We start from the raw sequence: 12654 nt of genomic DNA on the forward strand, positions 1-12654 counted from the left end.
TTAAAGAACAATACTTTGTCTCATTATGTTGACACAAATTTCAGTAGAAATTCCAAATTTTCAACAAGTACTCCAGAATAAATCCAAGAGCTTCATCTCTGTTCAAGAAACTGTACTGTGTTCATAGAGAGGCTTATACCTTGGTTTGTTTTGGCTGCCTAAGCCCTATGTGTAGACTTGATATATCAGTGTTTAATACTGTCACCTGTCACAAATATCAACTTAAATGTGGGAAAAAAAAAAAAAAACCACAAAAAAAACCACACAAAAAACAAGATAGTAAAAAGCAACCGAAGATTCTTTACGTGTGCTGGCAAGAAACAAGGCTCAAAATACATAGTTGGGACAGAGAACACAAGGCTATCTTTTTGCTATGCCCAAAATACGTAACTTCTTTAAACTTTTTCCTCTATTTTCATAATTTTTATCAGCATACTATGTAAAGTGTCCTTATATTTATTTCTCTTCAGCCTGTCAGTACTTTTATGGATTATTTATCACCAAGCTCATAGAAATCACAAAGATACTGTCTCTTCTTTAAATTTATGTTCTTGTACAGTTTTAGGACATCATTTCAAGGCATGTTTCCTATAAAGAAAAAGAATATATATATGAAAAAAGGTTATTCAAAAATAACAGGCAGAATGAAGAGGATTTTGGGATGCAGGCAAGTAAACCTGCAGACTGAAACTTGATGTGATTCTGTGTCAAAGACCTCACTGGATTTCTTCATGCTGAGCCCCACAAAACAGTAAGTTTAAAGTTCTGTAAGAAAGCTTAAAGAAACTGTTAGTATATTTGTCAATTAAATTAACTTAATATTTAAATTCTGCTGCAAGCAAATCCCAAAACTTAAGAGACCAGCCAAGCTCAAAAACTACACAGCATCTGTAGAATAGCTACCGTATTGCACTTGAATATTTATGTTGCAGACCAAAGGACTCCAGTTTCAGGTAAGATTTACAGAAGAAATTGCAAAGAAATAAATGGAATGGGGCTGATGTTTGTCTCTGTCACAGCAATTTCCAAAGGTAACTTGTATGACTACCCACGTTTTTTCTCTTGCTTGCTAATTTCTGTTGTTGTAGCTCAAGGAAACAAGTGTGTGAACTAGGCTTGGAACAAGCAAAGTATTATATAAATGACAGATGTGGAAGGTAACCTTGAAGTGTGCAACTGCAAAAAAAAAAACTGAGTATAAATGTTTCTGAGCAGAAAGTGGTGAAGGCCTATCAGTGAGTCTGATCTCACTGAAGAAGAGAACTGGGGAAGCTAATAAATTTAAAAAAAAAAAAAAAAAAGAACTGGTGGCATATATTTGAGGAGAAAGGCAAGGCAGGATGGATAGGACTCAATGGACAAAGTTGTTATGTCTGTAGATGAATGACTCGGATGTCAGAGAAGGGAAGTAATGCAGCAGGTACTTGCTTCAAAAGCAGGCCTAGCGTTCCTCTATTCCCAATCTGGGGCTCCTTCTGACCTTCTATTCAGCAAATCTTCCTGAGAAACATGTGTGACAACAACTAGATGTCATAAGATCTACTCAGCCTTCAGTGAAAAGATAGGTGGCAAGAAACATAATGCTGGTACCTCTATTATCTCCCACTTTAAGTCTTTGGTATCCAGAAGATGTGCCATGGTGATAAGTGGATAAGTGTAAGCATTGGGATTTTTTAATCGTTTATTTTCAAAAGCAATTAAGTATGCAATTATGTGAAATGATGTTTAGGAACTGGAAGCTATTTTTAAATTCTGTTTGCACTGTTATTTTTATTCTTTTATTTCCCATCTTGAGATTCACAGGACTTCCTGTATTGTTCTAAAGTAATTGTTATAATTAATTTTCTTTCTCATTAGGAAAATTGGATTTTTCATTTTGACACTATCAAAGCAATTTGGATAATTACTTAAATAAACACAAAACTTTTAAAATGAAAAAAATGCTGGATATTCAGTATGGTAAGATGCGTGAGTCAATGAAAATACATTTTTAAAAAAGTCATAATCCTAATGGGAATTAATTATCCTGATTTCTCAGCATTATCTCCTCAGAAATGCTCTGCATAAAGTCTTTTGAACAGTCAAGTCTTTGAAAAACTTGCAGAGTTTACACTAGCTCTCTTAACTTGTCCTTTTTCCTGTTGACTGACCAACAGTAACATGTTTTTCTTCAATACTGTGAATCCAAATGGAGGAATACAATAACAAGTTAACTAGTTGTTTTCAATGGGTAATGCAGAAACACTGTGCATTCACACAGCTCTGCTAATTTCTTTCCTCACAGAACCTCTAATGAGTGAGGAAGTGTGACATGAATGGGAGTACATTTTAGTTTGTGACAGCAGGCACATTGACTAAGTGATCTGGAAAATATGTTCATCCATGACCACATATAGTGTCATTATTAAGGATATTTTTCACTTTGTTTTGCTTTCAGTCACAAAAACAGGAAGAGACGCTTAAGAGTAAGAAAATTTCTCTGATGCATCTACGCTGTAAAAGTTTAAGTTTAGAGAGATATTTCTACAATGATGAGTAGGGAATGAGCTACTGATGTTTCCTGTGAATTTACAAGAAAACATACAGTTCACACTGGAATTATGAATGTGTGGGCATAAAACACTACATATTTGATCAGCATCATAAACTTTTATTTTGTGGCCTTCTTTTATCTTCTATCTCAGGTCTGAATTTTTCAGTTGGTGGTATTATGCCATTCATGAAGGACTACAGTACAACCATGTCTCAAAGAGTACATGTCACAAAGGCTGGTGGTCTCTGCCCAATTCATCAGAAAAGATCTGCTTGAAGGGCAGAGTCAAGTATAATTACTAAAGATATGGCAGAGTACTGAGGCCACACTAGGAATCATTGGCAAACTGGCATGGCACACACTTCTATGCATCTGGAAAAAGTCTGCCTTCCACTCAGCAGTTTGTTTCTTTTCTGCTATGTTCTATAAAATTTAAGAACAGTCACTTAGTCTGCAAATGCTTGTCAGTTTCTTTTCCCAGATAATTGCTTGCTGGAGTTAAATAGAGGCTTGTGCATTTTTCTGCCAAGAACAACTGTTTTCTAGACATGCGAGTGTGTGTGTATCCAAGTGTGAGTGCAGTAGGTAAAGCATTTAGCAGCAGCACTTACCATTGACACATGCCCTCAGGTCAGCGGGAGAATCTGGAGTAACTGCAGAAACCCTGAAAACTCCTGCTCTATAGGAGGCAAGGCAGCCTGTGAATGCAAATACATAGGATACAGGCACTCATTTAGACTGAAATTACAACAGCATATGCATGTCATCTTTAAAGACTCTCTTCTCACAGTATGAATTAAAATACTTGTCTGGGCATATTCAGGACAGATGATCACAGACCAACTTTCTTAGTGCCTTAGTGCTGGGATCTATGCACATCAAACTGCCAAGGAGCTACTATGCATTATAATCAGCATGGAAATCTTTTAGTGCTGTGGGCAAAATAACAAAACTAGCATTATCCAAATAGGAAGGGTAGTGAATGACACAGTAGAGTTGCTCAAGTTTCTTGTACTTACTTAAATACTTGGGATAAAAATACTCCTGCAGAAAGAAAAAGAAAAGGAAAGGGTAAGAAAAACTGAAGGTAGACAGAATTACAGCAAAATACACTGAATATGTTCTAAAACATATTTGTCTTATAACTATAAAAGAAGCAAAAAAGAAAATAGTTTGGATTCTTAATGATACAAATAAAACTTGCCATATATTCTGTTATTTAGGGTAAGATAGATTATTTCATAATACAGAACTCAGTGGAGAGAAAATTAAGGTTCTGCACTGAATTTGACAACTTCGAAGTGAAGGCAATGGAAGTGAATTGGATGCAATAACAAATTGGAGGTCAAAATGAAAATCTGAATAATTTCTCTTAGGATGGGAGGATCTTATTATTATTGGAGACAGAGAAGCCTCCTTTTTTATCTGCAGGTAAAGAAGGGAAGTTAAAAAATAGAAATTAAAAACAAAACAACAAACCTGAGAAGTTTATATTAAAGTGAAGTCTTGTTTAAATTGAATTTTTTTATGCACAACTGATTGTTGAAATTATTTAATTTTCTTAAATATTAACAAACAGTATCTCCAAATATGTGCAGTGTTATCAAAGACAGAACATAGAAGTAATACATTGCTTGCAAAACAAGAATTCAATTTAAGCACATATATTTTGTACATAATAGACCCTTTACAGGATGAAGCTGAATACAATATTCCTAATGCTAAATACCGTGCAGTGGGAATGGGCTGAGGAACAGTTATCTCCACTAGGAAAAAAGATCACAGTAATACATTCAGTCCCTTCATTAAAAGAGTTGCACTGCCATGCATTCTCTGTGTAAAATTTTAATTGAAGCTAACAGGCTTTCCGCACATGGAATGCTTGCTGACAACTGTGGTCTAAAACTGGTGATCCATATCTGAAATCAAAATAATATCTACTCAACTATTCTCTTTGCTTATATGTCGTTTAGTATTAATTGGTTCTATACACAGGAGACTTTCAGCCTTGGTCTGCAAGGTTTTGGTATATTTTTTTTATGCTTCACAGTGTGAATTCTATGTACTTCCAGAATCCCACTGCAAAGAACTACTATTTATCTCACAGATACTCATCACACACTTACAGTTTCAGGATTGTTTTCAAAGATTTCTCTGGCTTCTTCCTTGTTGCATAATTCTTCAACACACTCTCTTTCTAAATTTCCCTTTTTACTTTCTTCCATAAAAGAATTTGCTCGACGTTTCCTCGCCAGGAACTCAGAGGCATACTGGTGGGATAAAACTTGGTAGAAACAAAAGAGCTCTGTTATTTATTTTTAACTGCTGAAATATGAGACAAATATGAGACTCCTTTATAAATGTCTGAATTAAGTGATTACTCATGAAGTGGCTGTTTCCTACGTATAGGCACGATCATTTCAGGAATCTGTTTTAGGTACACGTTCTAGCTGTTTCTGACCAAAAAAACTGCAAAGCCACAACAAAAACCTCATGCAATGCTGTGCCTGAAACATAATTTAAATGCTATAATCACTCTTTTTTTTTTTTAAGCTATGATGTTGTAAACAGAAAAATGCTCTTAAACCTTTTCTATTACCTGCTTCCTTCACCTAGAACATTCTGATCCTATATATGTGATCAAAAATGTGTCTTACAGAAATCAGGATACCTGTTATATGTAATTAACACATTTTGGTTTTTCAGAACTACAAAGAATGTGACAAAGATAATGACGTTCCAAAAAATATCAAGGCCAACAACCTGAAGCGACATCCACATCTGACACAGGTAAAATGGAGTCCTACTTAACTTTTGTATTTCAAATTGATCATGTTGTGAGTCATTCCTAATCTTCACATATCTTATTACTGCAGTTTTATTGACACTTAGACAATTGGTGAAGAAATGAGTTCTGAAATTGTATTACAATAGAAATATATCCATTTGGTCCAGTGCTCTTTGAAGAGCACACGATAACACTAAATTAGACTGCCTCATTGATTTTATTTTTGGACATACCTTGTGATTAAGAGAAAAATGGATAAGCATAATAGGAAGAACTCCAGCTCACAGGATTAAAGAACATGGCTGGCAGATGCTTAACTAGACAGTATGGCACTTCTGCACCTTCCCTTCTTTTACCAGCTTTTACAAGTAACCTGTCTTACTAGTGTAACTATGAGAGGGTCGTGGTACCTACTGTGCAAATCAGATACAGTGTACTTAAATATTCATCACTAGTCTGTGAAGATCAATTTAAGTATAGTCAGTTCAGTGGGGTTTATGAGCTTGTAATACCTCAAACCAAGGGTACTTTTATGAGACATGCCAGCAGCCAACTGTCAGGGAATAGCCTCCCAAAGCACTAAGAGAGGAAAAACTTAAAAGGCCTTTTAGGAAGAACAGCTAATGATGTACAGAACTTGAAGGCAGAATGGCTTTCAAGTGACAGATGTAACTTAAAACCATAGCACCCTAAACACAAAGCTCTCAATCAAGTGATGGCAAACACAGCTGAAGCACTCTGAAGTGCTTCAACATGGACAATGACCTGATGAAACCTTTCTGTTACGGCATCCTAAAAGTATTTGATGCAGAATAAGACTATAGCTTCAAATTGATTTTCTTGGTGAATTTGGTAAGAGTAATCCTTAAGGTAAGGAAATAGGTAAGACTAAGTGCTCTGTTCTCAGTATTTGAGTACACATCAGCCTGGTTTCGGAGGATTCATTTCTTCTTATGTACACGATCTACGAGTTAGTCTTAATGGAGACTGGAAAGATCTCTGTAAGGTGAAGACTGATTCACAACAGTAATATGGCCAGGAGTTCAGTACAAAGCTCTGCTGGAACGTCTTGAGAAGCACAAAACTCATATATATACGATTATGCTGATACAAAAGAGCGTTCATTGGTGTATGTTACCACAAAAAACTAAGTAAGTGTGCAAGCAGAAAACCTCTTGCCAATTTTGTTTATGGTTAGCACCAGTGTAAGCTTCCTGATACAGCTTTGGGGCAGAGACTTCTGTGGTGAAGATGAGGCCTAATTCAAAGCTGACTTTAAATGTTCTTGTTTTGACCATCATTCTCATCTCAATTTTTAATAAATAATGAGCAATAAAATTCCAAGTAAGTACAGTGCTATATAGTGATATATAGTGTTATATCTGCAGGATACCAGATATAACATTACCTGCTTTGAATACTGCGCGGTAGTGGAAATGGGCATATTCTACAATACAGCCTCCATGAATACTTCTTTAAGCTTCTGAGTTTAAATGAAATGTCTTATTGCAAATTTCACATGTACAGACTTAGTAGTATATTTACTGTTTTCTCCTCACAAGGATCAGGACAGGACTTTTAATAGGGAAAGAAAAAAAAAGTCCTCCCTGCTGTTGCTGCCAGTTTGATTACAGGAAACTCCAGTGAACTCCTGACCCTGCCAAACCAATAGTTAACCCTTAAGAAACTTGGTGTATTTTATTTAAATATCACTGAAGCCTCTTGGAAATCCTGGCTTCAGTTTCAATCAACAGGCTCTGCACAGACACAGTGCAGTGTCTAGTTATCAAACGCCTGTTTAAAAGCAATACTCTTGATAAAGAAGGAGAAAAAGAATGAGAGAATAAGACTTGAGTGGTTCCTTAGAGCTAATTTGTAGTGCACAGATAGCCACAAACCTGCCTTAAGTGGGCTAGTTCAGCACAGCTTAGAGCTCCTTATCATATATGCTGGTTATGGAAAGCCAATGTAGTCTAGTACTGCTGTCATAGGAACTTCACATACCCAAAATGATGAATAAAAGCTAAAACTGATGATGCTCTAGATAGTGGAATTGCCTTATTTGTACAGCTGTTGCACTGCAGTCAACTCCATAATTAGGATCCTAGAGTCTTTAGAAATGCATATCAGTGACATAAGCTTTATGCAACCAACAAATTAAAGCCAACTAACTGCTAATGTTTGTCTGTTCTGTCTTGCCCAAAAATTAAACACCCTTATGTTGCACAACATTTATAAAGCTTGCAATTAGTCCGGCACTGCTTGCTGCTGCATGTCATTACAGATTAACATTTGTATAAAAAAGAACAGTGTACATATGATGCCTGCTCCAGAAGTAATGCTCCTATTTTATGATGTTGATCCATGATGTCGGAGACAGATGTTGGTCCTATAGCAGTAGAGGCTGAACCTTCTCATCGGCGTTCCATCACATGTTGTTGCTGTGCAACAGATGGGCAGTCTGACAAAATGCCATCTGACATGGAATTATGTATGAAACAAAAGCGTGTCAATGAATTCCTCCCCATGGGAAAAATGGCACCCACTAGCATTCATCAACACTTGCTGGATATTTAGGGAAACTAAACAGTGGATGTCAGGTAGTAGGTGGTGCAATTCAGCAGTGGGCAAAGTGACAGTGCGTCACCTCCACTGGTGCGGATGTTTAAAAGCAGAGCATGCAGGCCCTTGTTCATCACTTGTTTCAGCCTATGCTGAAAGAGTGTTTTGTAGCTGAGAATTTGTTCCATCAAATAGCATTACTGTGCTCTTTCTATCTGCTGTCATTTTCACATAAATAAGTAGGCATAAATTTGAAATAAAATATATAAGTTCAGTATCTGAAAGGGCCTGTGAGAAACAAGGGAACACACCTTCAGGGTCTGATGTGATGGGACAAAGGTAAATGGTTTCAAACTAAGAAGAGAGATTTAGATTGGATATAAGGAAAAAGTGTTTTACTATAAGCGTGGTGAGGCACTGTAATAGGTTGCCCAGAGAGGTTGTGGATGCCCCATTCCTGGAGACACACAAGGTGAGGCTGAGTGGGGCTCCCAGCACCCTGATCTAGCTGTAGGTGTCCCTGTTCATTGCAGAGAAGTTGGGCTAGATGGCCTTTAAGGGTCCCTTTCAACTCAAACGATTCTATGAAAGCATTAGAAAAGCAGGAGAAAAGAGCGTATCAAAAAAAGCCTATTTTTAGGGCCAGTTCAAACCTAATTTCTAAAATGAACTTTCATCCCTCCATACTGTTCTCCTAGCCTGAATCCCTGCCATTCAAACAGAAGTCTGATTAGTAAACATTAGTTTTGTCTTCTGCCCGTTTAATCATTAGTAAGACACGTCAGAAGCAGGCTTGCTTTCAGCCCTAATTCTGGTTGCCCCAGATACACCACTGTATCTAAGAGGTCCAAGCGTAAGGGCTCCAGAGCGGCCCTACAGCCCCCACCGTAACCGCGAACCGCGACTCCGAACGCGCAGCCCCCAGCTGGGGGTGGCTCCGTGTCTCGGGGCAGCGTTCCCCCACCGCCCTCGTCCCCCGCCCCACTCACAGGTCGCGGCCTCCGCCAGGGCGACGACCACCGCCAGGCCGGCGAGCAGCGGCACGCACCGCCCGCCCCGCGGCCTCATGGCTGCCGGCGGGCGGCGGGGAGCGGGCACGGCGTCGGGACTGCGCGACGGCTCCTGTGCGGGGTGGCGGGGCCGGGCGAGCCACAGGGCGCTGGAGGGAGGGGCAGCGGGGCGGGGGGGGGAGGCTGGGCCGAGGCCGACGGCCGTGCCCGGCCCGAGCGTCAGCAGGGCGCCGGGGGGCAGCGCCAAGGCGACAATCGCCGGCCACGTCCGGCTTGGGAAGCGCGGCGGGCGAGCTCCGCGGGACTCATCGCCGGGAGCTGCCGGGCGGCGGGGCTTCTTCCAAATGGGAGCGGGACGAGAGTCGCCCGCCGCGTAGGGCACATCGCCGCCCGGCCGCCCGCACCGGGGACGAGCCGCACACAGCTGGCCGCGCCTCCTCGCCCCGTATGGGCCGGCCCAGCGGGCGGTGCGGAGCGTGGTGCTCCTATTGGCCGAGCGCCGTCCTGCCTCTCGTTCCCGGCGCGGCGGTGCCTTGCTCCGCGCTTCTCCGTCTCCGTGAATTTTGTCCATTTTCCCGGCCCGTTGGCGGTAACCACGGGTTACCGGCCTGGTTACGCGTCCCTACCGATGGGGGCTTCCGCCAATGGGCGGCCTGGCGTTAGCGGGACGCGGGGCACGTGACCCCGGCGCGGCGGGTCGGACTGCAGCCGCCCCCGCAGGAGAGAACCGGCCCGCCCGGCCCGACTAGGCCGCACCGCTGCGACTCCATCTCTGGTAAGTGTGGGACCTGTATCGGCCGCTGTGTGTCCGTAGCGGCAGCCTGGGCGTGAATTAGGCTTGTAGGTGTGGGGAGAGAGCTGCTTCTTTACTACTTGATCTAGTAAATGTGTATGTTTGATCTAGTAAAGGTTTATGTTTGGTGGCCCTGCTAGGCAGGGGGTTGGAACTACATGATCCTTGAGGTCCCTTCCAACCCGGGTCATTCTGTGATTCTGTGATTCTTCTAATGGGTCGTTTTAAAAACAAGTGTGCTCCCGCAGCAGAGGGATCCATCCAATTGGATGCATCCAGTGTTTTGAGTATGTCTTAGGGCAGCCTGCTCTTTGAGAAGAAACGAGGTAGGACTCGGACTGCTCGTTCTGTAGTAGTTCTTTATGTGGTGATCCCAGCTGTCTACTTGCACAAATACTTACGTGCTTTAGACTTGGGAGAAACAAAATAGATTACTGCATTAACTCTTGTCACTCTAGATTAAGATCAAGAGCTACTGAACAAGGCAGGTGTGATGTGACCTAAAGCCCAACTGTGTTCCTGCTTGTACTTTGTGTGCCTGTTGACTACGCTGAAGTTTTGGCTGATGTGATGGTATTCAGACCTGGGTGAAGTGTGCTTCCATCACTGCTCAATTGCTTGGCTGGCTGTTCAAAACATAATGCAACTCAACTAGAGCTCTTTGTCTTTATTGATAGAATTCAAACAAGTCAGATAAGGGGACCTGACAGCAGTCTTTCAATATTTGAAGGGGGATTATGAGAAAGGAGAGAGTGCACTTTAGCGGGGTCTGATGTGACAGGACAAGTGGGAGTGATTTCAGACTGAAAAAAGAGAAACTTAGATTGGATTTAAGAAAGAAGTTTTTTTATGGTAAGGGTAGTAGATGTGGGTGGTAGAGCAGGTTACCCAGAGAGGTGGTGGATGCTTGGAGACATTCAGGGGAGGCTGGCCCAGGCTCTGAGCAACGTTATGGAGCTGTAGGTGTCCCTGTTCATTGCAGCAGTTGGACTATATGGCCTTTTAGGGTCCCTTCCAACTCAAATGATTCTAAGAAGCAGCGTAGCAGGAAATAGTTAAACTTTCTGAGAAGGGTAAGCTTAAAATGCTTTGCTTAGTTATTCTTTAAGGAAGATGAAGGTTTGATATTGCAATGGAAAATTCTCTACCAAGGGCAGAATGCTTCATGTAAACTCTTGACAGTGAATAATCTAAAAGATACTTTGATGTGGAAATAGAGGAATCTCTTAATCAGATGATTTTGAGTTTTGTAATTGCTGGTACTTGGTACTTTGGATCACATTACATATGGGCTGCTAAGTAGCACTTGATCTTAATCTAAAATTACAACGGTCAATGCAGTTATTTATTATTGTTTTCTTAGTTTCTGTGGTAATTCTCTTATGTTCTCTTACCTAAAAGTTGAATCTTTCGCAGCTCTTGTCCCTGATGCTTCTGCTGAGTTGCTACCTAAGTGTTGTTATATCTTAACTATACACTTCTATCAGTTTCTGAGCTTGTGGGTTTTGTAAAGCTGGACAGCATGTGTAACATGGGAAGAGATTTGTTTAAGTGGTGACATTTGTGTCCTGAAAATGAATTTGTGTAGTCATGTTCTCAAGATTAACTTTGTTGGTACTTGCTTGTTGGTCTAGGCACTGTATTCCATGTCATGAGTTTTCTTGGAGGCCTTTATAGTTGTTCAGAACCTGGTATTTATATTTGGAATACTTCTAATCATCTTGTTCTCTCAAGGAGCTTCTCCGTTCCTCACACACGAGTCTTGTAGAGAAGCTGTTCTCAGGTGCAGTGTAAATATTTAAAGAATATCTGTTGTCTGCTCTGGAAGAAATCTGATCTGTTTGTGATATTAAATGATATCAGACTAATACAAAGGCATATTTGAATGCATCAGCTTTGTAAGGTCTAGAGTCTTCAATTACAACCCACATAAATTATGTAAACTATCATTCTGTGTTAGAGATAATGAGTGTTAGGGATAGCTTCTCAATTTTTCCCCACTTTGATTAGTTTAAATTAGGAAGAAGTTTAGAAAGTTAAACTTACTCAGTTTTCTACTTCCCTTGAATGTGGCCTAGTTTGAGCTTAATTATCATTTAAAATAATAAAAGAATTATTTTGGTTAAAAAGGGATCTTTGAGAAAAGAGCTTCAGGAGATTTGCTGTGGCAATTCAAAGCATTACTGCTGTCAGATGACATCGAGTTAAGTTACCAATAGAGAATAACTATCTCTGGGACAGCCTCTAGAGGAGAGATTGGCATGTTATTAACCACCATCGTCTGCCCTTTGAGGTAGCACAGATATTAGTTCTCTATTCAGTGTGTTTCCCTCCTTCCCCCTTGGCAAATGTCTGTGAGTAGAGTTGATGAGTTGGGCCCTATCTGTGGAGGTTGCTGTCCAGTACAGGTCAAGAGACATGTCGGATTGTGGGATGCCAGTATGTGCTTGGAGTGAGTTACTGCTGTACGGTCCTGGTTCCCCTGCAAAAGGCTCATCCTGCCTTGGTTTAAATAGTTCTTGTAATACACAACTGGAATACTGTGTTATTTACCTCCAGGTTTATATCTCCTTGAGGGAATTTTCCTGTCTACAGTGGCTGACCAGTGGATGTCAGCACAGTAAGGCATAGCTAATGATGTTGACTATGTTGAAAAGGAGTGTTTTGCAGATAACATTTATCTCCTCCAAATAGTGTTACAGTGCACTTTGTTGTAATTTCCATGCAAATAAATAGGAGGCATTACTTTTGGAGTGATCCGCGTATAATATGTTGAGCTTAAAACTATCATTCCTCTGATGGTAAGGCAGAGTGGGAAAGAGAAAAACCTTGATGCCGTGTGATCACTGTTCAGCAACTGTGGTATCAGCAGCATTTTAGCAAAAAATCTAAAGCTCAGCACTATGCTATGAAGAGAATATACATCACAGCCAGAGCCAGTATAGCACGCTAGGAGGAGCATAGTGAC

General features: G+C 40.6%; 2 protein-coding genes across 7 annotated transcripts in view; one reads left to right on the forward strand and one right to left on the reverse strand.

Moving 5' to 3' along the window:
• PROS1 (protein S) overlaps positions 1–9029 on the reverse strand; it is a 32355-nt gene extending 23326 nt beyond the window's left edge. The window contains exons 1-4 of the mRNA XM_015878668.1: positions 8873–9029; positions 4660–4817; positions 3553–3577; positions 3145–3231 (exon numbers count right to left, since the gene is read on the reverse strand). Of these exons, the coding sequence (XP_015734154.1) occupies positions 3145–3231; positions 3553–3577; positions 4660–4817; positions 8873–8951 (349 nt within the window). The 5' untranslated portion in view covers positions 8952–9029. The remainder of the gene's footprint in view (positions 1–3144; positions 3232–3552; positions 3578–4659; positions 4818–8872) is intronic.
• Positions 9030–9412: 383 nt separating this feature from the next.
• Positions 9413–12654, forward strand: part of ARL13B (ADP ribosylation factor like GTPase 13B) — a 41397-nt gene continuing 38155 nt past the window's right edge. For 4 of the 6 annotated variants that reach the window (XM_015878699.2, XM_015878725.2, XM_015878707.2 and 1 more), the window contains exon 1: positions 9413–9668. The gene's annotated coding sequence lies outside the window, so the exon portion shown is untranslated. Of the gene's footprint in view, positions 9669–12245; positions 12307–12654 lie in introns of all 6 variants that reach the window. The other 2 variants (XM_032448118.1, XM_015878682.2) reach the window with 2 other exon arrangements.

Source organism: Coturnix japonica, chromosome 1 (genome assembly GCF_001577835.2).
Source record: "Coturnix japonica isolate 7356 chromosome 1, Coturnix japonica 2.1, whole genome shotgun sequence".
Lineage (NCBI taxonomy): Eukaryota > Metazoa > Chordata > Aves > Galliformes > Phasianidae > Coturnix > Coturnix japonica.